This window comes from Sinohyriopsis cumingii, chromosome 16 (genome assembly GCF_028554795.1).
Source record: "Sinohyriopsis cumingii isolate HCF-2022 chromosome 16, ASM2855479v2, whole genome shotgun sequence".
Lineage (NCBI taxonomy): Eukaryota > Metazoa > Mollusca > Bivalvia > Unionida > Unionidae > Sinohyriopsis > Sinohyriopsis cumingii.
The window spans coordinates 75,904,890-75,931,274 of NC_142976.1; the positions used below are offsets into that span (position 1 = coordinate 75,904,890).

At 35.0% G+C, this 26,385-nt stretch overlaps 1 protein-coding gene across 2 annotated transcripts in view; it reads right to left on the minus strand.

Moving 5' to 3' along the window:
* LOC149780820 (splicing factor 3B subunit 3-like) overlaps nt 1–26,385 on the minus strand; it is a 59,489-nt gene that overhangs the window by 10,201 nt on the left and 22,903 nt on the right. For both annotated transcript variants that reach the window (XM_089937887.1, XM_089937886.1), the window contains exons 15-24: nt 15,483–15,634; nt 12,896–13,051; nt 12,138–12,293; nt 9,482–9,625; nt 8,232–8,354; nt 6,389–6,543; nt 5,593–5,767; nt 3,576–3,784; nt 1,543–1,825; nt 234–446 (exon numbers count right to left, since the gene is read on the minus strand). In XM_089937887.1, the coding sequence (XP_089794013.1) occupies nt 234–446; nt 1,543–1,825; nt 3,576–3,784; nt 5,593–5,767; nt 6,389–6,543; nt 8,232–8,354; nt 9,482–9,625; nt 12,138–12,293; nt 12,896–13,051; nt 15,483–15,634 (1,766 nt within the window). The remainder of the gene's footprint in view (nt 1–233; nt 447–1,542; nt 1,826–3,575; nt 3,785–5,592; nt 5,768–6,388; nt 6,544–8,231; nt 8,355–9,481; nt 9,626–12,137; nt 12,294–12,895; nt 13,052–15,482; nt 15,635–26,385) is intronic.

Genomic DNA, 26,385 nt, shown 5'->3' on the forward strand with positions numbered 1-26,385 from the left:
GACATGTTAAACACTATATGCCTCTCAGTGGCAGGGGCATCAAATTTACTTGTTCATATCTTTAACATTTTGTCATAAATTGTTGCTTTAATGCAAATTGGCTGCCAGCTAGTAAAGAAAAGACCATGTCAAAATTTACGCCATTAACAACTCCATTCTTTTATAAGCTTTAGAGTTGTGTGTACAATTGTTTTACCCTCCTGTGTGCATGGTTAAAAAGCTCTGCAACTAACCACAGTGATATTGCCAAACTTGTCAGCTCCTGCTACAGTATCATAGTCCAGCATACAGGATGCTGTGACCCACATGGGATTTGTGTCATCTGCAAAAATAATCAGCTGATTCTCCTGCCGTTTATATCGGATAAAGTGAAAACTTTCTTGAATATCTGCCACCACTATCCTGTTGCCCATGGTATGAATGCCAACTATAAAGTTCGGGATGTGCTGAAACAAAATGAAAACTGTTAAAGTGCATTTCAAATATACATGTAAAGATGGGATATCCTGAAAAAATATGAAAACCTTTAAAGAGCATTTCACAAATATGTGCAAGTTTATTCTTTAATTACAATTAAGAAGTATTAATCCAACAGATTAATTAACATCCTAATGTTTACCACTATTATCAACTTTTTATCATTCAAAATAGCAGGTCAGATAGACTGGGTAATGAACTTGTACAAATTTTGAAAACTTATCAATTCACAATTTGTTAACAATCATTTGCATATTGAATGCATTTAATAGCAGATATCAAAACACAGAAACCAAACATATGGTGAAGTTGTCAATATTGCCATCAAAAAAAGATTTTGTACTCTTTTTTGTTTCAAACACTGGACAGACATATTAAGACTGCTCACAGAAAAGAATATTCAGATTTTCATAAAACAAGTACAAAACCTGATGACCTTTGCACACAGTGAGAAGCAATAATAGTACCTGATGAATAACTGCTTTGAATCTGCTAACTAAATTGCAGGAGTGCAGGGTTATTTCAGTTTAGTTGGAAATAACTGGTTGAGAAAAATAATCTATGTTGGTGTTTTTACCAAGATAAGGAAATCCAGTTGCTGGGTTACATTATTTGTCCTAGCATAGCCTCATAGGGTGATCAGCAATATAATCCCTTGAATGGGATTTCATTATCTCTGTCCAAATCCCAACATAGATTCTATTAATGTTGTCCACGAAAGTTGTGCAAGGTAAAAGTGAACTAGGATGAAAACCATGAACAAATGAAAATATGGTGAAAGCAAGAAATTTTCTGATTTGTGCCAATTATATTCTGGAACATTTGTACCCTCATGTTTGCCTTTTCATAAAAACTCATACTTAATACACTATTTACATCAACCAGACAAAAGTAATTTTTTAAAATCTCCAACACTGCCCATATTAATAAAAAAGTATTCTCCCCTTTTCACAATATTAAACTAGGGCATTTTAACTCGACGATCGTTTTGACTTAAGGCATGACAATGAAATTTACATGACACAATGAAATTTACAGCTCTCCAACTAAAATATGCATACTTACTTTGTTTTCACATTTTCTCAGTAGTTTCTTCTTTCCTAGGTCATATATTCTCAAGTAATTTCCAATGCCAACCAGAATTCTTCCCTGATATGCTGTTATAGCTCCAGGCATTTCATCAGTTACTGTTTTGTGCAAAAGTTCCAATTTTTCCCCATTGTTAATTAGTTTGTATGTGTACAGAAATCCCCCACTTAGGGAACGGGGGTTAAGAACCAAGTCCTTAGCAACTCCAATAATCACATATGTATCCTCAGGACTGTTGGCAAATTTTACTAGTGCAATGCTGAAAATATTGAATGATGAAAATACATTTGAAAATTATTTACTACACAATTTTTAAAATCTGAAAAAAAGCGTCAAGAAATATATTTGAAAAATGTATTGATAACAGAACTTCCAAGTTTATACAGTCTAAACTTGTTAACATGTACAGCATATTGATGTCTTAAGCAACAAATAAAACCATAATAAACATGAGAAAACAATGAAGGCACATTATATGCCTGTACTGTGTTTAATAGTACTATACGTGGATAGCTGATATGTTTGTGATGAAACCATCTTTCTTCAGTCACATAGGCCCAAGATCAGTAGGCTACTTCCTTATCCAAAGTGCAAACCATCCACAGTTTGGTCCAGGTATTTGATGTGTAATTAAGTTCTTGTACAAAAACCTTTTTTTTTCTTCATTCAGTCACAGTGGCCCAAAATCCATAGCTTCCTGATCTGAAATGAAAGCCATCTACACAGTTTGCTCCAGGACTGTGATGTATAACTAATGTTGTTGTACAGAAACCATTATTCTTTAAGTCGGTCACAATGGACTTTATCTTTGATCCCAAAACAAAGTTTCTTCCTTACCCCAAGTGCAAGATATCCAGAAAGTTTGATTTGACGTAAATGTGATACAGAGCCTTTTTTATTCCTTTAGGCACTGACCTTAACCTTTGACAATTCTGACTCCAAAATAAACAGGGTACTTCCTTACCCCATGTGTAAGCCATCCACACAAAGTTGGTAACTGCCTGCTGAAGATGAAGAACTAAAGTTATTGTGCAGAAACTATTTTTCTTCTTTTCTGACTGAGCTTAACCAATGACCTTTTGAGCCCAAAATCAATATGGTCATTCTTTACCCCATGTGCATGTTGTTCACAAAGTCTGCCAACTGTCACAATTAGGAACTAAAAATTTTGAGAGGAAATCATTTTTATTATGTCAATGTTGTTTGTGTTTACGCAGCACTCACACATCTCGCCTCTATCCATGTGAGGTTTAGTCTTGATTTGACCAACAAAGGTACTTGAAAAAGCCTGCCATGAGTCAGTGGTTCTTTTGGGGGTCTTATTGGGTTCTTCCTCCACCAAATATACTGGCTGCTGTGTATATCATGTGCTGAAAAAAGGTGTTAAACCACACAAAACAAAACCAATCTTTTAGTCACTGACCTTCAATCCTGAAAACAAGAGTTATATTTTTCCCAAAGTGCAAGCTGTCCTCAAAGCTTTATAACTGTGAATGGTACAGAACTGGAGTTGATGTGCAGGAAACTTTTTTTCTTCTTTCAATCAGTGACCCTGACCTTTAAGTTTATGAGCCAGAAATTGATAGGGTTCGTCGAAACCAAAGTGCAAACCATCCACAAAGTTTGGTAACTGTAGATGGTGGAAAATGTCACAACACAATATTCTCTGCCATATCGAGGCACAAAAATCTTGCTCATGTATGCACAGCTGTAATGGTATTATCTGATTTGGCAATTAAATAATAGCAGCACTACATACTGGTCAGTCTTTGCCCTTTGACTTGAACCCTTTTTAACACTGGTTATTAATGTGAATTATTCATATCTGTCTATTCTCAGATGTACTTCACAAATGGTTTCATGCACACAAATTCAAGATTTAAAAAAAGTTGTTCATCAGCATTTAGTAAAAATAGCACAATATAAACTGCTCACAAAAATACTGTGACATTCAATGTTTGAAGAACATGCACTACTAATAAAGGCAAGGAAGATAACTAATTCCGTACCTGTGTGCCGATTCATTCTGTTCAAGTGCAATTTTGTCTACTGTTATTCCTGTGATTGGATTCATGATTCGTATTACTGATGCCCACATTCCCTGACTGGCCTTTGGGGCACCATAGATTGCCTCATTTGGCAAGTCCTCATTTAGGAAGGCTGCAGCAATCTCTGCTGCCATCTCTCTCTCCTCCTCCTGGGCATCCTCTATCATGGCCTTAAAAAAAATTATTCTGTACATTTACTGTCTAATGACAATCTTGCTACATAATACAAAATAACCCTGTGACCATGACTTTTCAACCGTCTCACTGCAAGAAATGTTTCAACACATGAAAACATTCCATGTATAGAAGAACAAGATTTATTACCTCACAAATATCACAAAATTCTGCCCCCAAAAATATAACAATTCATGCTCTGATGATGACATAGGATCTTTCATCCTGTCCAACCCAAAATGCCATGCAGTAGTACTTAATACCTCCAGATCTAAAAAAATGTAAATACAACCAGTAACCACACAATCAAAATTTCAAGAACTGATCTTGTGACCCCAGACCTGGACCCTCATGGCCATCAGTCTCCATAGTTATTCCTGCTTTCCAGATGCAACTGTGAGAAAACCTAAGCAAGAATCACTGATAACAACCTGAGATACTGCCAACCACATTCACTGCAGATATGAAAGTGAAAACATCTGCAAAAGAGCAAGCAAACTTGCAAATCACAATAAATAATAAATGAAGCTTATTGTCACAAGTAAACAAGAATTTTTTTAAGGGAGAAATAAACAAGTTATTCAAAACAGGAAATTATGATAAAGTTTGTCATTGACCAACTTACAAGTATTTATATGTCACATCATGTGACTTTAAAAATGTCACCTATACCCAACATAACACTAATGATTGATTTTGCATTACTTAAGAGCACCCAATTTAGGCCTTGTCACAGGCTATTTAGCAGATTTAGTTTCTTAATAATCTTTTTATTAACTCAGCCAAAATTTTGAATATTAAAACATTAAACAGAAATATTTTGTTTCTTCTCCTGTAGCGACTCAAATATACAAGTGTACAAAATTTTATTAACTGATCAAGATAGGCCCTTAATATGGCACCAAAAAAAATATAGGAGGTTTCATCACCTACTCTCATATGGCTCTACACCTGACAATGATGTACAAGTAGACCAAGTGTCATCCCTTAATTTCAAACGGCTTGAATCTTGTAGAGTGGAAATTGTGTGTGTGTGTGTGTGTGTGTGTGTGTGTGTGTGTGCATGTGTGTGATTTGAATTTTTAACATAACTTTAGCAATCTTCGTCATATCGCTATGATGTCTGCAGTGTGGTAATTTATAGTGATGTCCAGCACTGGGGCATCATGCCACAGACATGTAGTGTGATGTCCCACCCAGTCACATTATCCTGACACTAACTAACCTCGTAATGCTGAGTGCCAAGTGAGACAGCTGCTAGTACCAGTTTTACAAGTCTTTGGTATTGCACAGGCAGTGTTTGAACCTATAATCTCTTGCATCTGAGGCAGACACTAAGAGTAGAAGGGATGGTGCAAGGGAAAACTTCAAATATTTAGCCATGACCTTGATCTTGATAAGTAGACAACCCCAGTGTGGTGTATGCCACCTTCTAATTATGATGAACATATACAAGTCCTTAATCTCAACTTGAAAGTTGTAGAGCTGAAAGCAAAATACTGAGCAATATTGAGCCATGCAATTGATTTTGCAGTTTACAAAGTTTTACCTCAAACACCTTAACAGCAAATACACAAGTGTAATAGATGGACTGAAATATGATTTTTTAAAAGCAGGGGACAAAAGTAAGACTCAGTTAATTTGGAATATCTTCTATGACTTACTATTTCCAAGCAGGTTTATCCTTTTTTTCACCTGTCATCCATTTCCTGATAAGTCTATTACAAGGAGCAGGAAGGCTATCTCTTTAAACTTTCTCTACAAGTGATTTCAAATAAATTAAAAGCTTAAGGCCTGCACTTACATCAGCCAAGGTTTGCTTTCTCCTCTGCTTGGTTTCCTCTGTGTAAGCATTGTGGTCAGTTTCTATGATGATTAGGTGGTTAGATTCTGGATGGATCACAAACTTCCTTGGTGTGTACTGCAGACTGTGAGACACTTGGTTGAACACTGCACCAAGCTTTTCCAGTGCCAAAATCCTGTCAGGAAACAAAACATAAAATAAAGTCATGAATGAAACTATGGATGATGCTATGCACAGTGACCCCTAAACCAAGTAGAGATCAGTATGGAGAAGTTAATTCATTGAAGGTTAATCCTACTGAGTTTCTTCGAGGACCAAATGTTCATCTTCCATTCTTAAATGCATCCTCATTTGGTCCATCACATCTCTATGCATCTAAACTGAAGATGGCTGTAAATGTGTTGGACATTGCCTCACAAGACATGGAAGAAGTTTCAAATTAGTCACTTTCAATCATTAAGGATACTTGGGCTATAATTATATTTTACATGACCTTTGACTGTAATAAAGTGTTCCCACATATTTTTCTTTAAGGCTCCCAATTGGTTGTTTTGAAGATCACAAACAGCAGTTTTCATTATAAGAAGGAACAACTATTCCTTTGACTTCTGCTATAAAGAGTTGGCAGATGGCCAGAAAGATCTGCCTGATAATACTAGAACATAATAGGAATAGGCAATTTCTGGTTTTATATCATTTCCTTGCAAAAGGGGCAATTGTACTTTCTTGTTATGAATATTAAACAAATGACAGATGGATATGCCCACAACAATCACACAATGGGGGATAAGCTTACCTCAGTGTGTTTGTAGAAATGGCTACAATGCCTTCAGGACACTGTTCCGAAGCAAAACCAGAAGCATACTCTAGCGTCTCATAAGACAGAGGTGTTAGGTGAAATCTGCTTTGGTAGGTGTAACTCAGCCAAGAGCGACTAGACATAGCCAGGACCTACAAAACATTTTCAGATCAGTGAGATCACTTTTCTAATCAAAGTATTCAGAATGGTAAAGGCTTGTACGGTTGAAGTGATATTATTTTCATAAGATCAGATGGAAAGAACATAATTCCAGTGATAGTGCTATTCATAATATCTTCAACAATTATAAACATATTGCTCTAAATAATCATTAAAATATTTTTCTAAATTTCCTTTTGTTTGCGTTATTTTTATGTTACTATCTAAAACATTACATTAAAATTATTTTGATTCCTTTAAAAAAACATTCTTTAATTATTCCAATTACTACCAACAGTAGAACGTGCATGAAAGATAACTATCAGGTGTAACCATTTACCTAAATTCGAGTCACCTCCATGGACATAAAAATTGATCTGAAAGGCCAGTAGATATATACTTTGTTACCTATTTTGGTATGAGTGTAAAGATATTCACTATTATTAGTAAAAACAAAACTATTTTTATAAAAAATAAGAACCACTGAACAAACTTACAGGCTTAAATATAGCACAGCATGTATATGTGCACGAACCAACTTAAACCAAACAGCGTTAGTTTTGGTAAAGTCATCTGAAAATGGGTTATGTTAATGGCAAGATTTCTTTGGAAATTAAACCTTATTTTTAATTTAAAGAAGCTGAAAACCTCAGAAAGTGTGAATTACAAGAAAATTCAACTGTTAATAGTTTTACTGCAAAAAAAGTTTCATCTCATCATATATTTTATTCTTGTTTAACTCATTAACCCCTGGAACCTCATTTATGCATCAGGAGGTAGTAGCCTACTGCCAAGCTTTGTAGCGTCAATGTCATGTATGATACACTAAAGTGGGTGGTATTATAGAAAGGTAGAAAGATGTAGCTCTACAATGATACCAAATAATCTGGACAGCCTAGTTGCACTAAAAAATACAGAGGGAAAAACCTAATTTGTTTGACCTGATTATTTTCCACCCAAAATCTGCCCATGGTCGGAATCTGATTTTGTGTCCGGATTTTAGACTTTTTGGCCTTAGATCTAAGGCAGACTGGTCTGAACTGCACACGGATAGGCAAACCTTGGCAGAAAGTAGGATAAGATGCGCATTTGGAATAAAGAGTGGTCTCTATACGAAAATGATGGGTCCATTAAGCACAAAAAAAAAAGAAGCTCTCCAACTTTTACCCTTCTGCTCATGCATGAGTGAAAAAGCCAATGAAAAACAATGTTTCTAACACAACTAGACATTAGGTTAATAGGAAATCTCTTGGAAGTCAATGTATGGGGATGTATTCAGAAATAGCCCCCAAAATGTGTTTCCTACTCACATTTCAGGCAAAAACAACAAAAACCTCTAGGGGTTAATGAGTTAAAGAATTTCAAAAATTTAAAGTAACAATAGCTAAAACAAGTGTTCCACGGAATCATGAACCTGAATCAGTGCCATCATATATCAGCCCATATCTGACTTGCAAAAACTTGAACACAAAACTTCAAAACTATTGCTGCCATTGCCACAAAAAGAGATAATTATGTCAAACTTGTGAGATAAAAATATTAAATTTCACTTCTCTGAACACCTGCAAACTGAAATCTTCAAACAGGATGTTTACATCAGAAAAATAAGTTAAAAAAGTGACATTTCACTTCTTTGAACATCAATAAAATGAAATCTACCAATAAAATCTGTTATACTTACGGCCTCAGAACCCTGCATGGAGATTCTGAATAGCTTGACTGCCCGGGATCCTAGATATCTGGTCCTGGTGTCTGACAGGTCACCAGTAACTGTATCCAGAACAGTTCGCAACAACACACCATTCTGAAGAAAGAGACAAAACCAATACAGTAATACCCATCCTGTGGGGTTGCAGATTTAAACAAAGACTTGTAATTAACTGATATCATAGCACTGCCTGCTTCTGTACACATTACAAAAGTCTCAATTTATATTGGAGAAAATCCCTTGACTCGACTCTCTGCTATCTGATGGTTTTACCATATTAGTTTTCAAGAATACTGGGTGGGGGGATAACAAGTTTTTTGTTTTTCAAAACAAAAAAATAGGTTTCTGTTAAAAGGTAAGATGCTTTATTCAAAACAAATATTTTCTTCACTGCAAGACAGTTTTGATAAAAATACGATTATTATGTTTACTTCTTGGTTTCATTATTTCAAATGGCCATCTTTTATATTAGCCACTTCAGCTGTATGAAACGGTATCAGTCATGCAGCCCTCTGGCCAATGTACTAATTCCCATGTGGCCCGCATGGTGATTTGAGCTTGAGACCCCTGCTCACATGCATCTTCACATTTTTTGCTTCAACTATTCTGACATAAGACAAAATTCTTACAAGCTGTATTATTTCTAAAGCTATTTTTCAAGAAGTACTGATTACTGTAGAAGTATATGGGAATTTTTCAGTAGAAACTTGTTCATGTACACCTACTTTGTTTTGACTTTTTTTTTTACATGCATAGTTTTCTTCAATTGTAGATGTGTATGTGATTTGGACTGTTAACGTAGCTTTACCAATTTTTCAATCATATTACTACGATGTATGCAGTATGACGGTTTATAGTGATGTCTAACACTTGTGTGTATGTGTGTGATTTGGATTGTTAGCATAGCTTTAAAAAAATTTCAGTCATATCACTATGATGTATGCAGTATGACAGTTTATAGTGATGTCTAACAATAAGGCATCATGCCGCAGAAATGTAGCATATGTCCCACCCAATCACATTATTCTGACACCAGGCCGACCAGTCCTAACACTAACCTCTTGCTGATTGCCAAGCGAGGCAGTTGTTAGTACCATTTTTATGTCTTTGGTATGACTTGGCCGGGGTTCAAACCTGCAACCTCCCGCATCAGAGACATACTCTAACTCACTTGTAAATAGACTAGACAAAGCTGAAAATATTATAACCATCAGAATTGTTACCTGCAGGCCTATGTTGAGGAAGAGTCCTCCGACAGAGCCTGGCTCACCCGTCTCCTCTTTTGCTTCTGCTCCTCCCATCTCAATGATGCATAGGGACTCAGGAGGAGCTGGCAGTGCTTGCATGCTCAATGGTGATAAACAGTCCTACAAAAATGGAGAAGTATGTTGTGTAGAATGGGTATTAGGCACTATTTCAGTAAACAGTCAAGGAACCCAGAGAAAGCACTCTGAAATATTTATAGTCACTCATAAATGCACTTGAGAATTCTATATAAATTTTATCAGAATTTTAAAGTAATTCAAGTATCTTTGAATGTACTGTTTTAAATCTGTTTCTGCAGAGTACCATGTCTGTTTCAACAGAACAGTCCCAGTTTCAATAGAACAGTCCCAAGTGTAACAAACACCTCATAATGAATTGTGCAGAGTATCATAATCCATGGCACAACCTAAAGTATAAATACCGTAAAAACATATTTAAGTTTTTTTTAAATTCACTGGAATTAAAACTGCAACATTTCCGAATCAACACAACTTTAAGGTCAGGGCAGTTTAAAGTATATATTCTTTTGTCAGCTTTTTATAAATTCATGTCAGAAGATCTTGATGGACCAACAATAATAAATGCCCAACAAATTATTCTTCAAGACCAGTCAATTAACTATGATTTAACCAAAAAAAACATCACGGAAAGGAACACTTGTGTTGACTTTCTAATGAAAGGACCCATAAGTACATTAAAAGATAAAACAATCCCCAGAGCTGCCAACCCTCCAGACTCGCAAATAGTGAAAAGTGGGATAAAAATTAGTGAATTATATATGAAACTAGTTAAAAATTATATCATGACACCAACTCCTTCCACATCGATGGCCAGTAACTGCATTATTTGAAAATCCCAAAAGAAAAAGAAAACATTATTTACATTGATTACATGTACTACTTTATTTGCAGCCAAATTTGTACTGATATACACAAACTACATGCTCTTTGTCATGATATGATGCTGTGGCAGACTTGAACTTCCTCAATCAGGCTATGGTAAAAAAATAAATTCTCGCAATAGGAAATAATCTTTCATTGTCACTGTTGCTGACCTCCAATGAGAAAGACAGGTTATGTTCAACAAAAAAGCTCACAAAAAATGCTTCAGTATTGGTTGTTATTGTTCTAGGGTTTAACACCATTTTTAAGCACAAGATAGGCTATACATGGTGGCCAGTATAACTGGTGGAGGAAGAACCCTGGAAAACCCAGGGAAGAACCACTGACCCACGAGAAGCTACTGGCAGGCTTTCCCACATACCCACGCTAGCTGAGCCTTGGACTCGAGCACACGCAGACAGAGGTGAGATGGCAGTGATCTGGAACGGTGAGTGCTTTAGACCACTCCGCCACTTGGGGCCCCGCTTCAGCATTGGCAGCATGCTTGACTTGAGTAGGTGGCTTAAGTACTCCAAAACTGATATCTGCTGGGGGGTGCTATAGCGGTGCTTTTTCACATCCTTCTGCCACATGCCCACAGGGGGCTTGTATCACTGCTTACAGTTTATCTGCCATACATGTACTATAAAATATTACTACACGGTACATGTATGACAGGTAAATTGTAAGCAAGAATACCAGCCTTTGTGCACATTCCCAATTGTAAGATTTGCGGCACAATAAGGTGCAAAAAGTATAATGTACATTGATGTTTGATGGCTAAATGCTAGGCCAAATTTTGGTGTACTCCAATCTATACTTCACTTTTTGTGGAATACAAATCTTTTTCCTTGGAGGTGAAAACATTTTAACTGCAGTGTAGCTTAGTTATGAAATGGTATTAATCCAGAAGATGAAACGTTGAACGGTGAACATTTGAGTGGTGTCGGCGCATGGCCAGAAAACTTAACTGAAGCAAATTACAATATATGATAATCTTTCAATCTCAAAAATTCCAAACACTCGAAAAAGCTGTCTTCATGTAGTTTCCCAAACTCTATGTGCTTTTTGCTACCAATGTGCTTCCTCATGTTGTCTCTGCCACCATGCCCAATGCTAAAATTTGTGGCAGACTCTATGCAAAAAGCATTATGTATATCAGTATTTGATGGCTGAATGCACTACCAATTTTTGGTATATTCCAAATTAAACTTCACTTTTTGTGCAATACATGTTATTTTTCTTTTTCCTTGGTGGTGAAGCCATTTTCAAGATGTGATGTCAAACAGTAAACAGTGTTGGCAGCCCATACGTGGAGAAAATATCCAGCTACAACCTGGTTTCTTTCAAAAGCATTTGTAAAACTACACACACACACACACACACATATATATATATATATATATATATATATATATATATATATATATATATATATATATATATATATATATATATTAAAATGCATGCTACCAGGTCAACTGTACAACTGGGCTACAGTTCTACTAATGTGCGACGAGCAGCACCAGACCATTTTGGCAACTGCCGATATCACAACTGACACCTAATGGGAAATTTTAAAATAACTGAGAATTGGAGAAGTCATGATTTTTTGCATGCGGCATGAATCCATGAATCGCTACAGAAAGTCGTGAAATTCATGCCAAAATCATGTGGATTGGCAGCAATGGATCCTATATTTCAACAAATAATAACGATGGTGATAACATACTGATGGATCAAGGGATATAATCCTGACAGTGTTGTCTGAGAGACCAACAGCTAGAAATCGACATCTCTGCTCCCCTGCTGGTACACGCCCCAGTCCCATGCACACCACTTCTGTTGACATCTCCTTCCTCTCAGTGTACTCATTTAGCTGTCCAGACTAATGGGAGAAAAAAAGATCATTTTTATGCATTCCAAGGAGGTAACATTCTCAGGTAAATAATTATAATCATTTTACACAGTAAACTTTACACATATGTAACATTCTCAGATAAATAATTTTAATATTTATATATAGCTATGCTTGACAAGGAGATGACATTCTCAAGAAAACTATTTTTTATATTGTTTACTTCTTGAGGCAAGCTTATTTCTTTTAAAACTATCGGCAGTAAATGTAGAAAAATTAACTTTAAATTGACCAAATATCCAACAAAAAGTTTAATTTACAAACAAAAAATACATTTTCAATGTCTGTGATGTAGATTATTGAAGATATACATACTATCCTACCTGACAAAGAATTTTATACACACTTTATTCATACACTGCTTAGAATATCTGGACTCCAATGAACAAATGTATCTCTCAACATGTTGGCTATCAAAATTCATAATATCGACCGATTAAAGGCTGCTTATACGAATGGCTGCTCTAGTTTCAAAGCTGATGTTAGATTTTCTGGATATTCATGCTCCTTATCCTGTAATAAACCATTTAAGAATCCTGGGAATAAGTAAATGGATGGTAAAATTATCTTACTGGGTCCATTTCAAAGTACACTAGCTCTCCACCAGTGAGGGCAATCACCACCTGTCTCTGATTTACAGCACACTTTACAATGGATTTCTTCCCTGGGGTTTTCCACTCATTCACACGCTTGTCTGAACGAATGTGACGAATTCCATCAGGATAAATCTGAATAAAGCAATACAATTTTTTTAAATAATGAAATTCATAAACCAAAGCACTTGACCAAATTTGTTTCATTGTGTTACTGTGAGATTTTTTTTTATCCAATTAGATTTTATCCTAATAATACAAGTGAGTCCCACAAAGGGTCCAACACATCTACTGGGCCAAAAACACAAACTAAACATTTACTTCATGAGAAAGGTATTGTTTAGACAAAGGAGGGAATATTATGTGAATCAATGTGCAAACATTTCTTATTTCACTTATTCTCCCATACTCAACTCACAATGTCACTGTAATTTACAGGTGTCAAACTGGAAAGCAAGGCAGTTTTTCTTTTCATAGTTTAGGTCTGAGGTAATTCATTTGCTGCATGATGGGAAAAGTGGCCAGCTTATCACAGCTGAAATGGAAGTCACCTTTTTTTTAAATACCCGTGTGACATGTAAGGTTTGATACCTTTATCTATCTGCCTGTGAATGAAAGCCATCTCTGATGACAAAAAAAAGATTCATCCTTGAGGAGAGTTACAAGTTGCATACCTTTTCATTAGGATCAGGGGTCATTCAATATTAAAAAACTTCTCTTTAACAGAAGAAGTGTCAGTTCATTTGTTAATATGAACAGTAATATGAGGCATCTACTGATTCCCTATTCACCACAGGTATCTAATATAAGCTAACAGTATCTTGGCTAATTAAGCAAACAGCAAGTGTACACAGCTGTTTTCCAAGCTTAATTTGTACAAGCTGGTCATCCAGATCAGTCTGTTGTTTTGCTATGAAATGTAAACTGTCGATTATTACTGAAATTTGTGTTTTTCTCACGGTGCATATAAATAAAGATCAGAAATTGCTCTCAATTTAAATTTACTTGCTGGATGAAAAAAAAATGTATAATTTTGTGTGGCACATAAATTTGGGGGAGAACATGTGGAACTTATCATTTTGTTAAGTAAACATAAAAATATCTATTGATAATGTACTAAAAATAATAATAAGATAACACATCATTTGTTTTAAAAAAATATAATTTTGAAAATGAACTTCTATACAGTGATCACCTGTGTACAAGGCCAGTTAGTCATGTAGTCTGAAGGTATCCATTTTTTTTGTGTGGTGAAATATGAATTTTTGTCTTTTTACTTAAACTTGTGGATTTTGGAGGGTTGTCCAGTTCTTTCCAAAGAGGGGTTACTGCTCACTGTATCTTAAAGTTTACTGGTGTAAGGAACAACAAAATCTATGAAAATTAGAACCCAATGAAAAATTTTGATTTCATAGATAAGTATGAAATCAAAATAATCAATTTAGGAGAAGCATATTGCATGTAAAAATTATCAACTAAGATAATTTTTGTCTCTTGCATATGAAAACAAAAAAATAATAAAAATGAAATCATTCCAGTACTTTCATAAACTTATCTGCAATGCTCACAAAAATATACCAATTCTATCACATGACAACTTTTAGCAATGTTTTGTTCAACAAAATAAAGTGTACATTTCCTGGCATCAGTTTATTTTCTGTCCCATGTCCCCCAAATCCTAACCCTGTCTGCCACTTATGCATGCTCTTTTGTTAGAAAATAATCAAACCCTAAACTGAATAGTTTTCAATTGTGGATGTCCATCCATGTCCATGTTGGCATTAGCAATGGCTGAAGTCACAAAAAGGTGAGAGAAAAAAACTAAAGATGTCAATATCTTTTTTATACAATGTACTTGTCCAGGATAAACAATAAAAATTTGTGGTAGTCATCCAAGTTTCAACGTAAAGTATTTGTCAGCCATTGGCAAAACACATCTTCGAGGTTCAAGTCACTCCAAAGACAAGGAAGATTCAGTTTGAGGTGGAATAGTGACAAGAAACTAGTCATGCAAATACACAATTTGTCATTTAACGAATGATTTTTATGTTTGGAAAAAACAGTTTTTTTTAGAAAACATGAATGTTGGTAGATATGAGTATACACTAACGTCAAACAAGAGCAAGATCGTAAGAGAAAATTACATGGTGCAGTTCATTTCAGTTTAGCCTGATATTCAAACATGTTAATGTTTTCACAAATTATTTGAGCATATGATAAAAATTTCATTGCAATAATGTATTGTCCAATGAAAATATGATAGTACAGTGCTTGTGACAAATTTCTGGCAGCAAAACGGACAAAGCAAACATGATTATCTCATTTTTATAGCATTTTTGGTGCAATTATGTATTATTATTTTCCTTTCCCTTTTAAATGTCGTGCCCTTAAATCTGAAGTAGGGGACATGACATCTCCTGCTCTTGGATCCTATATGCAACAGTGTGGTACAACATAAATAACATTTAAAAACCAAACATATATGGCTTACACCCTACTGTGTAATACTGAAATTATTAAAAGGGTTTACAAAATGCCACATGAATAAAATGAAGCGATAAAATACCTGAACAAGGGCGTCATCTCCAAGTTGGGAGCAAGACAGGGTGGGAGTGGTGCCAAGAAAACCGGAGTCTGTCACTTCCTCTACAGTCTCTCCAATGGACAGTACCAAGGTGGCATTGACGAAGGACACAATGATATAAGCATCATATTCGTCTGGAAATATACATCTTTTAATAATAATCACTCTGTCAGGCGTCACAGACAACTGCATGTGAAATTTTTTAAGTCAATTATTGTTCTTTCTTGCAATAGGTCCAGTTGTGTTTTTATTTTTGTGTCAATAATATGCTATAAAAGGCAGTGATTTCTCCAGGTTTTTCATAAAAGAGGGTGAATTCCTCTCAGGAATTTTTGTAATAGGGGATTAACAATTTCAAGGAAGGTCAGATTTTATACAAGAACACGACCTATTAAAAGACCAGTTATAGTATGTTTCAAGAAATTTGTGTAATAAACAAAAATGACTGAATACACACAAAATGTACAGTTGTATATTTTTCAAAGCAGCACAGCAGCTGCAATAGTATGCTATGACTGGCACTAAACCATATGCACTATAAACAGAGTACCAAAAACGTCATATCTGTCATAGTACAAACTCAGTGAGCGCAGTAGTAAAATGCCTTAATTAGATATCAAAGAGTTTCAGTGCTCAATTGCGAAGTCATTTACACTTTATTATGACATTTAATCTCAAAGTCCAACGTTTACATGATCAAATTGAACTTTGTGTATATGCTCAAGGCATATCAGCTGTATATGATTTTATCACTTTGTTCTCTCATATTTAATGGGGGATTCATTCCATTTTAGCAGGGATTTGCACACTCGTACAACCTGGAGAAAATACTGAAAGGACAGTCTAGTCTCATTAATCCAACCAAAACTGTTACTACTGAATGTAACTCGTTATTTGTGGGTTCACATTGAGTGACTCTTAATTGTGGGTAACATCATTACCATATAATCTTGCTTATAAGACAAATCCAACTGCAAACTGCACAGACCCAAATCTGCTGGCATATAATGTGCTGTCAGATCTGGCTCTGTGTAGTTTGTTAGGAGTAATCAGTAGAACACAGACCCCGACCTGCAAGCACATTATGCTACAGCAGATCACAGTCTTTGTTCTTTGCAGTCTGACTCAACTTATAAGAGGATATATGGTACTAAAACTTGTACTTTAGGAAATGCATCTTAAAATTTCCAAAGAGTTTGTGACTGAATCTTATGATCTGTAGCAACAATGAAATCTTTGAATTTTTTTTAATCAATTCATTTTACAAAAAGAATATGCCTCACAAGCCATGTATTGAATTAAATAATTACCCATCTTAAGCAATCTATTTTTTCAAAGTCCCATCAATCTTGACCATGAAAAATTAACCCATTTTAATGCTTTTGCCTGTATATGGTACTGGATTTATGAGAATAGGCTAAACGTACATGTATATAGCCACAGAAATAAGCCTATGACATTTTGTGAAGGCTGCAGTGTTAAAAACACACGTTTCTTTAAAAATAAATAAATTGTGTAGCATGTTTTAATCTTTAGAGGTACTATATCAGTTCACTGGTATCTCTGTAAAGTGCATGTACCCACCTTCAAGCCGCTCCTGCATCCATCATACAGCACCTGAAAGTATAAAGTAGGCATGGTGTTGGATGTCCAAACACCTGCCTGAATTCAACAATATTGAGCAACAGTTACTATTCTCTAAGATTCAATGCAGCCCAAGGGGACACCAAAGCTCTCTGAAGGCCTTTTGAAGTTTCAGGTACAAAAAAAAAAAGGTAAATTCTATCAGAGCAAATGATATTTCTGTAATAACCTTTTGCTTTAAATTTGCAGCATTATTTGATGCTGTTTAAAGAATTTTCATTCTCTGTTCAGTTTTTCAACTCTGTTGCAACCTAGGGCTAGTTCATGACTGATTGATCAGGAATGTGTATATACCCTGTGCTAGATGCTGAGCAGTGTCAACAGCTGAAATCAGGGGGCATCACAACCTGCCCCATAACTACCGCTGTTTACCCCTATGTGCTTCTTTAACTGCACAATTAGTCATTTTAGGAACACTATCAAGTAATTTTCTATACAATGGTTGATTAAATAGTCTGCAAAACTTTAATCCATTGCTTCACCGAATTCGAACCACACAAATTGGGTTAAACCAAATGGCAGGTCTTTGTTTTCACCAAGCTAGTCTATATTCTTGAAGGAATTACCACAAGTGGACCAGCTTGGAAGCACTTTCTCCAAAGATAACAGCGTTTTTGGCCACATTAATTAATAGGTATCGAAGCCTGAATATTTCAAGTATAATCCATATTTACTTTTTTTAAACACACCTCCCCACCAAATACTACTTTAAACCTTACCATTCCAAAATAGTCAAGTGCCAAGTGATAATACACCAACTTTCCAAGTCAGAAAATTATAAAAGTTGCAAAAAGCAAAGATTTCATAACATACTTGGGGGGGGGGGGGGGGGGGGGGAGGGGTGCCAAACGACGTTTCCACAAACTTGTGACCTGTTGGATATATACAAGCAGCACTAAAGCTAATGGCCTCTTACTGAAGAATTAAGAAAAACTTAATACCATATACACTCTCGGACTACAAAACTACCCCCACCCACCCCCATTTCTCCATGACAATCCTCTCAGCCAGGGTGTACTTTGCAAGTCATATCCATCAATAATGAGGGTCCTGTCATCAAGTCCAAGTTGCACTTGCAAAAATGTATGGCAAGATAGATAAATAGACTGGGAAGAAGAAAAAAAAGAGAAAACGAGTCAAATAAATACAATTATACTATTGAGTGGCATATGCCACATATAAACTGATTACTTGCATTTTGTCCCTCTCTGTGTAACAAAATCAACAGAAATTCATAAAGCATGATATTTTAAATCCATGTCTACGAAAAATGTATTAACCTCTTATAGGTGACATACTGGTATAAAAAGGAAGTGCTGAATGGTCACATTCACGCAATGTTAATTCTATTCATTTTACAAACAAAGCAATTCACAGTATCCTATAAATGTCATTGTCTAATAGCACTGTTTAAGGCCCAAGAATTCATCCTGATTTGTGAGAGTCACCAAAATAAAGTTAAGAAACCCTCCATTGTCATTGCAAACTCTAATTTCTTATCTTTATCTTTACTATTATCCGCAGGTGCTTACGTGGAGACTGAACATGGGCTCTCTGACGCTTTGATCATACAGGCTGTGAAATCCATTAAAGGATATACTGTTAACCAAAAAGGTTTCAGATCACTAAGTTCAAATAAACACCCACTGTGAACTGAATATAGATTCTACTTGGCAATGAACAAGTATCAAGTTCATGGCTCAATCAAAGGCTGTCAACTGGGAACACAAAGTGGATGCTGCCTTTACAAGCCATGGGATTAAGATCAATAATTAACCTTTTGAGTTCATTTTAGGAAGGTTAAAAGGGTATAGAAATCTACAAGTAGCTTAGGTGAAAAGGTATAATACCTGGAAGAAAAAAGAGAAATAATTCAAGACCACAGAAATATTAGTCTGTAATATCTTTCACTAACTTTTTAATGAATCACGTGTATTGATGAATTGCAATTATATCTGGCATAAACAAAGATTTTGTCAAATAATATACAAGAGTAAAATGCATGAATCTTTAATAATAATGAATCGATTTCATCACAGATGTACTGATGCTTGAAAAGCACAAAGATAAGGAAGTCGATTGATCATTAAAGGGGCATGACCCTTGAAAAAAAATGCAAAGTGTATAAATAACTGTTATTATTAGACACGATTTTGGTGTGCCAAAAAAAAAAAGCTGAACATTTTTTAAGGGAGGTTTATGGGTCCTCCCTCCAACAGGGTCTTGAGGGGCAGTGTCCCCAATCTGGGAGTCCAGGGGTCTAAAAGCCTCCGGACCAAAAATGCATTTTACACTAAAAAAAAAACTGCTCCTCGTGCAACTTATGATGATAAAAAAAATAAAATAATCATTTGAAAAACTAAAAAACTTACCAAAAATGTTCAACTTTACTTAAATAATTTCACAATATTGATTGTCACATGAATTTGTTCTCCAATACTATTGATGCTTAAGTTATTTCATGTGCATGCTAGTGTTCACATCATTAAGTCACAATTTGTCAATTTTTGCAGCAAATATATTGTACTTTTCTCTTTTCATAACAAATCTGTAAAATAAACACCCCAAGTATATCAACTATATACAAATAATCCCATACATTCACTTGTCTTTTTCTCCAATGGACACAGCCTGTTGATAAACCAGTTAATTTCTTTTTGTAGCTTTGGCAAAGATTTTTTAGCCTTCCTTTTTGTCACCACTGACTTTCTGGGCTCAACTAAATTTTCTGTCAACTTTTCACTCCAGCCATTCCCATTTCCATATGTTTTTTTAAACCTTTATTTAAATATTTTGTCTCATGGTCTCTCTCAACAACTCAGGACGCCATGTTTTGCAAGCATGCTTCTTCCTTCCATTGCCATCAGTTTCCATTACACAAAGATCCATTGGATGAATTTAAACCTTTGACCCATCAGAATACTCATTACGAGAGTTGTGTGTTAACTAATATATGGAACAAATAATTTACAAGGGTCGCTGCGGAATGGGACCAGACAGGCCGTTTTTTAAAAACGGATCAGAGATAGAAAAAACGGACTATATCAAGACAAATCTGATTCCAGTCAGGAGAAAAGCGTAAATTCCACTTTAAATAGGAGAAAAATCATGTCTGAATTATGACAAATCTGTTGACAGTCAAATGTATGAACAAATGGGACCAAAGCAAGATGAACCATCCTGATAATCCAGTGAGAGAATAGTGAAAGAGATGGTCCTGCTTACTTAGAAAATTTCAGTTTTCAATTTCTTGATCAAAAGACTTGAAACATTTTATGACGATATAAATCAGAACATAATTTGGGAAACTTTAATCTTCCTAGGTTTGTGATGACCACAGATTAATGCATAGCTTTCACAAGCACAAAGTTCCATAGTGGATTAATGAATTCAGCATACATCTGTCCTCTGCTTCCCATCGTGAGGTCACAAAAGTTCACAAAAAAAGTAATCTAACAGATGATAAGTTACCGGGCAGAAATGGAACTTAAAGCCCATTTGAAGAAAAGTACAGAAAAGGGTAATTATTCTTGTGCCACTGAGCATGACCTTGAAGATAAAATCTGTGATGCATGATACATGAAGTGCCATCAGACTAAGAACCACAAGTTTACCACAGTTCATCCCTGTACCTCAGTTTTAATAGTTTTGTAACAAATTTGAAATAAAAAGATTAAAATATTGACTGGTGACCTTGATTTATAGTTCAAGACCTCAGCAATGCATTGCAACCAATCCTCAAGTGACCTAATATAAACTTCATCCATTTATCTTAAACATATCTTAAGTTGGAAAGCAAAAGGGCAAATGTTACTTGCACCTAAAATACTGACCTGTAACCGTAATCTTGAAGATAGGACACATACCCCAACAGGCACCACACATTTGAGTGATAATTATACCATGTCTAAAATAGCTGTAAAATTTTACAATGGAAAACAAAATAATTTTTTAAAGCAAAGAATACCAAGGCAATGACCTTGAAGATAGGATCTGTTGTTGTTGTAGGGTTTAATGCCATTTTTCAGCACACGATAGGCTATACATGGCGGTCAGAAGATAGGAAGAACCTATGTGATGTATCACACGCCTATCAATGACATGTATGTATTTCAGGTTGCATACATTAATTTCAAAGCTCCAAACTTATTGAACTGATAAAAGATAACAGAAAGAAAAACAACTGAACCTTAACCTTGACCTTATTACCTAGAATGTGGTACAAGATATATCTCTAGAGATGATGCACAAATACTCCAAATTTCATCCGCTAATCTCCAATGATTTCAAGTCTCTATGAGGAATGGAAAGTATAAAAGAAATGTGAAATATTAAGACATGATAATGACCCTGAAGATAGGACCCAAACAAACCTAGCAATAGTGTACAGGTACAACAAGTTTCATTCCTAGAACTCAGACAAATGCAACATTAATGAGCTGTAACCTTTACTTGGAAGATAGCACCCACAATGTGGTACAGAACACACTTGTCATACATGTGACAGAAGATGGAACAGCTTGGGACAGTACAGATGATTTGCCAGCAGCAGAAGCATTTTTAGCCTTTCTTAGTATGATATTGCCTTGATTATATTTGTGTCAGTTCTCATCATTTTTTATTCCAACATTTATGAAATATAAGTACTGGATCCAGGTTTCCACTGGATATATAAGTACTGGATCCAGGTTTCCACTGGAATAAGCTTGATCTTCAGAAGTTTTAAATGTATTGATTCAGGATGCTGATTGCCTGCAACAACTTCTCAAGTTTGGTGCTATGAGTCCAATTTAGGAAGCTTTTCTTAAAATTGGCTTTCCAAGAATGACAATGTATATTCATATTGTTTAGACCTCGATTCCGATTTTGGTTCTCAATATTTTTGGAATTTTGGTAATAACACATTTTAGATATCCTGACAAACTTTAAATACAAAGCCAAACTGACCTGCTTTATACCACTTCAGCTTTAGTAATGAATAATCAAACTATAATCAATGAACATATTTAATCCTTTCCAAATTATTTATCACTCATAGTAAAATCCGTCTCAACAAACTTAAAATACCAAAGTCAAAGACATTACCAAAAAAATATCAATGTAATGTAATTTTTTATGCTACTTTAGCTCTTTATCATTCCATCCATAATCCATTAATGTCTTGATCCTTTCCAGATTACTACTGATCATACACAGTATAATCCATCACTTTTAGGTTTTTCTGCTGAATTAATATTTAGAGTTATGTTCACACTGCTTAAGCCAGTTCAGTCGAGAATTTACTAGAAACCTTACCAAAACTATACCAAATTGCAAGCAATATTGGGGGGGGGGGAGGCTGATACATTTATTTTTCAATTTCATGCAGGTATAGCTTGATGATAGGTTGTTCAAGTTTACTAGGCTGGCTAGTAAGAAAGACACCAACATTTATATTCAAATTCAAATACCAAATTTTCGACAGGCAATGGACTTTGACCCTACACCCCAATGTAAATGTCCAACTATAAAAAAATGGGGTGGGTCAGAAGAAACTCAGATTGACATTCTGAAGGAGTAGCAGTAATATGATTTTCAAGATTGCCACTTAGGCCTATTTGGATGAGCAAGCTTCAGCATTTTCAACTAGGACCAACTAGACCATGGGATGAATGTACATGTAAAGTTTCATGGCAAGCCTCAATGTAGTTTATTAGGAGTAGTGATAAAAAAAACTGTGCTTATGAACAGAGAACAGACAACTGACCATCTGATAAGCTCTTGGTCTAATAACAAGTGAACACATTTTCTTGTCAAAATGTACAAGCAGACCAAGTTTCATTCGATAATTTCAAAGAAGTTTAAAATTACAAAATGGAATTGAAGGTGTGATGAAAACAACCGCTAAGCCATGCCTTTAATCCTAAAAAGATGGTATGCAACCCTTTCTAGCAATGAGGTTATATATAAGCATGCAATATTTCATCCCTTAATCTCAAATATCTTAACACATTAACCCCTGGAGCTTTTTGTCATTTTTGCCAAAAAATCAAGTAGGAAACACATTTTGAAAGCTATTTCTGAATAGACTGGAAAACACTAAATCCCCGGTCATCTTTCAATAACATACTGCCTAGTGGTGTTAGAAACATCGATTTTCATTGGCTATTTGACTCACGCATGAGCAGAAGGGTAAAAGTTGTTCTCTTTTTTTTTTTTTTTTTGCTAAACGGAGCCATTATTTTTTTATGGAGACCACTCTTTATTCCAAATGCCCATCTTATCCTACTTTTTGCAAAGGCTCATCTGTCTGTTTGCAGTTCATACCGGTTTGCCTTAGATCTGGGACCAAAAAGTCTAAAATCCAGACACAAAATCGGATTCCGACAACGGGCAAATTTTGGGTAAAAAAAAGTCAGGTCCAAAAAATGAGGTTTTTCTATCTGTATTTTGTAGTGCAACTGGATATTCCAGATTATTTGATATCATTGTAGAGCTACATCTGTCTACCTTTCTATAATACCACCCACTTCAGTGTATCATGCATGACCATGACGCTACAGAGCTCGGAAGTAGGCTACTACCTCCTGCCCCATAAAGTTGTCGCTAGTGTTAATGTGTTAAGGTATAAAGCGTACGAGGAAAGTGCCATCGAAAATGTAAAGTATAAGCTGTAATGTTGACCTTAAAGATAATACGCAACATACAGAATGTGACACCTTCTAGTCGTGATGTACAAGGATACAAGTTTCATCCGTTAATGTCAAATATCTTAAGCTTTTAAATTATACAACAGAAAACTAAAATGTAAAAGATGGACAAAAGCATGGATATTATGTCCCCCACTTTTCTTAAAATAGACAGAGAGCAATAAAACTTCAAAACAGAAGACTGATAAAACTGTAAAGGCTTTGTCTTGCATTTTCATCAGTTGTCATATGCAAAAGAAGAAGTAGTTATTAAATTTTAATGATATCAATTTTGGGCATCATATGTGACCTGCTAAAGCTGCAACAGAATGTCTGAAAAGTGGAAAATGGCATGGAATTCTTCTAAACAGACCCCATAGTCATGAAGTGCCAGAGCCAAAAAATTTAACTTGATACTCAAATATGATACGAACTTTAAACTTGCAAGTCTAGACAAGAAATTGATCTCATGACTATGGAGTCCGAATGATGCATCTACTCGTGTCGATGTTACTGCTGAAAGAGAACGGCTCTTGGTAATTAAACCAAGATAATGGCTGTCTGTCAGGTTAGAAAGAAAAAATATACAATCCTTTCTTCTAGATGAACCAGACTATTCCATTAAACGTATTAAATGTGAAACATTGTGTACACAACTTTAATTTAAAATACTGTATATACTCGCTTGTAAGTAGAGTCCAAGTGCATAGATCCAGATCTATTCCTGTCCTACCACTGCTTCTTACTCAAGACCAAAAAAAATTCAAAAGAAAAAATGTTGAGGATTTTTATTTCTACAGTGATCAAGCTCCAGATGAAAAATCATTTTTGTCCTTCCTTACTTCACAGACAAGTGACTATAAGATGCAATTCCAATTCATCTGTAAAATCATCTATGTAATCCCCCTCATAAACCCACACCATGTTAGCAATGATTAAATCCTGTATGGTATGTCTGCTGTCCATTTATACTTTAAATCCAGTTCTAAGTTAATGATTCTTATATTATCTTTACCTACTGATTGTTCCAAAGAGTTCTTCTGCATGTGAAGAATCAAAAATTCATAATATCATGGAATCTTTACAACTTTCCATGTCCACTACATTGTTAATGAATGGCGTTCAGCTTACCATAATTTCATCATTTTGGCATAAAACTGAATAAAGGTAAACATTAACAATTCTTCTAAATGGTTTTGTACAGATTACAATGAATAATTACTGTAACATTATGGAAGTATACATAGTGCTGTGATTTTTTATAATTAAATTCCTTCACAAAATGTCTACATACCTGTGCTAAACCATCAATCTTCAGGCACCCATCCAAGGGATTGAATATTTCGGCATCATAGTTCATTTTCATAACATTAACAGTATCGTTTAAAATTCATACAAATGCTTAATATAAAAGTGTAAATCCAACCGTCAGAACATGGGCACTATAGGTCGTAAATCCATTAACAATTAATTTGAGCAACTTTGTGATCAGCAAGTCATCACCATACTGGACTATTATATATTCCAAGAAAATCTGCAATTATTTTCTCATTTCTCAATTAAAGCAATATTTTATAACATGACAATAAAAAAAATCCATGCCCGGTCAACATTTTATAAAAAAAAAAACAGAACTCTAGATATACAGCATATCTGCGTATTTCACTCACACAAATTGCCCAAGATAGATTCAAGACATATTTCAACTGACTCAGTTCACACAAAACAATTTCATTTGAAGGAAAGTATAAAGCTGTCAGTGTATTGCTCGAGCAGTAAGCAAAGCCCATGTTTTGTAATGGCACATTTAATAAAAATCAACTATCCTATCAGCAAATATTCAAGGGGTTTCATGCATGTTTTAAATTAGTAGAGTATCACTGCTTTAGTGTCATATAATGAAACGGACAATGACATAGTCTAAGCCAATAAACCAATTGACACACTCGAAAAGGAATCATGAATGTGCTGATGATTATGATGCAGTCTGGAATTTTAAATTTTTGTTTTGCCACGTTCACACAATACCGGATCAACTTTCAAAAGAACACAAACCAAGCAATAAAATAAATAATTTATTAAATTCCCATCAAAAGCTCTGAACACACTTGGGAAGCAGTATGACTGAGCACTTTTTGTCTTTAAACTCCAGGTTACAAAACAAGGCAAGTTGAACCAAATATATTAAAAGTCCACATTTATACTGCATTGTAAATAATGCATTTGTGACATGATAAGAATTACTTCAAGTTTTGGTAATTTAATTTAAATATTGACATAAATCCAAGTATTTAAACAGTGGCATTTTGTTTTATCTAAAACCTTAGAAACAGAACCATTAAAGCCTATGCCTGATACCAATACTAATCAGAAATTAATGCAGCTGTTTTAGGATTAATGACATCAATGCAGAAAGTAGCTTGATGGAAGTGTCTGCAAGATCAATAATGCCATTAATATTATTTAATTTCACATGTTTTTAAGATATGGTCATTGGAATGATTGTGCTTTTAAATATAAATCATTTTTTATAATCTTTTTTTCCCCTTCATAATATTTTACAATTTTTACAC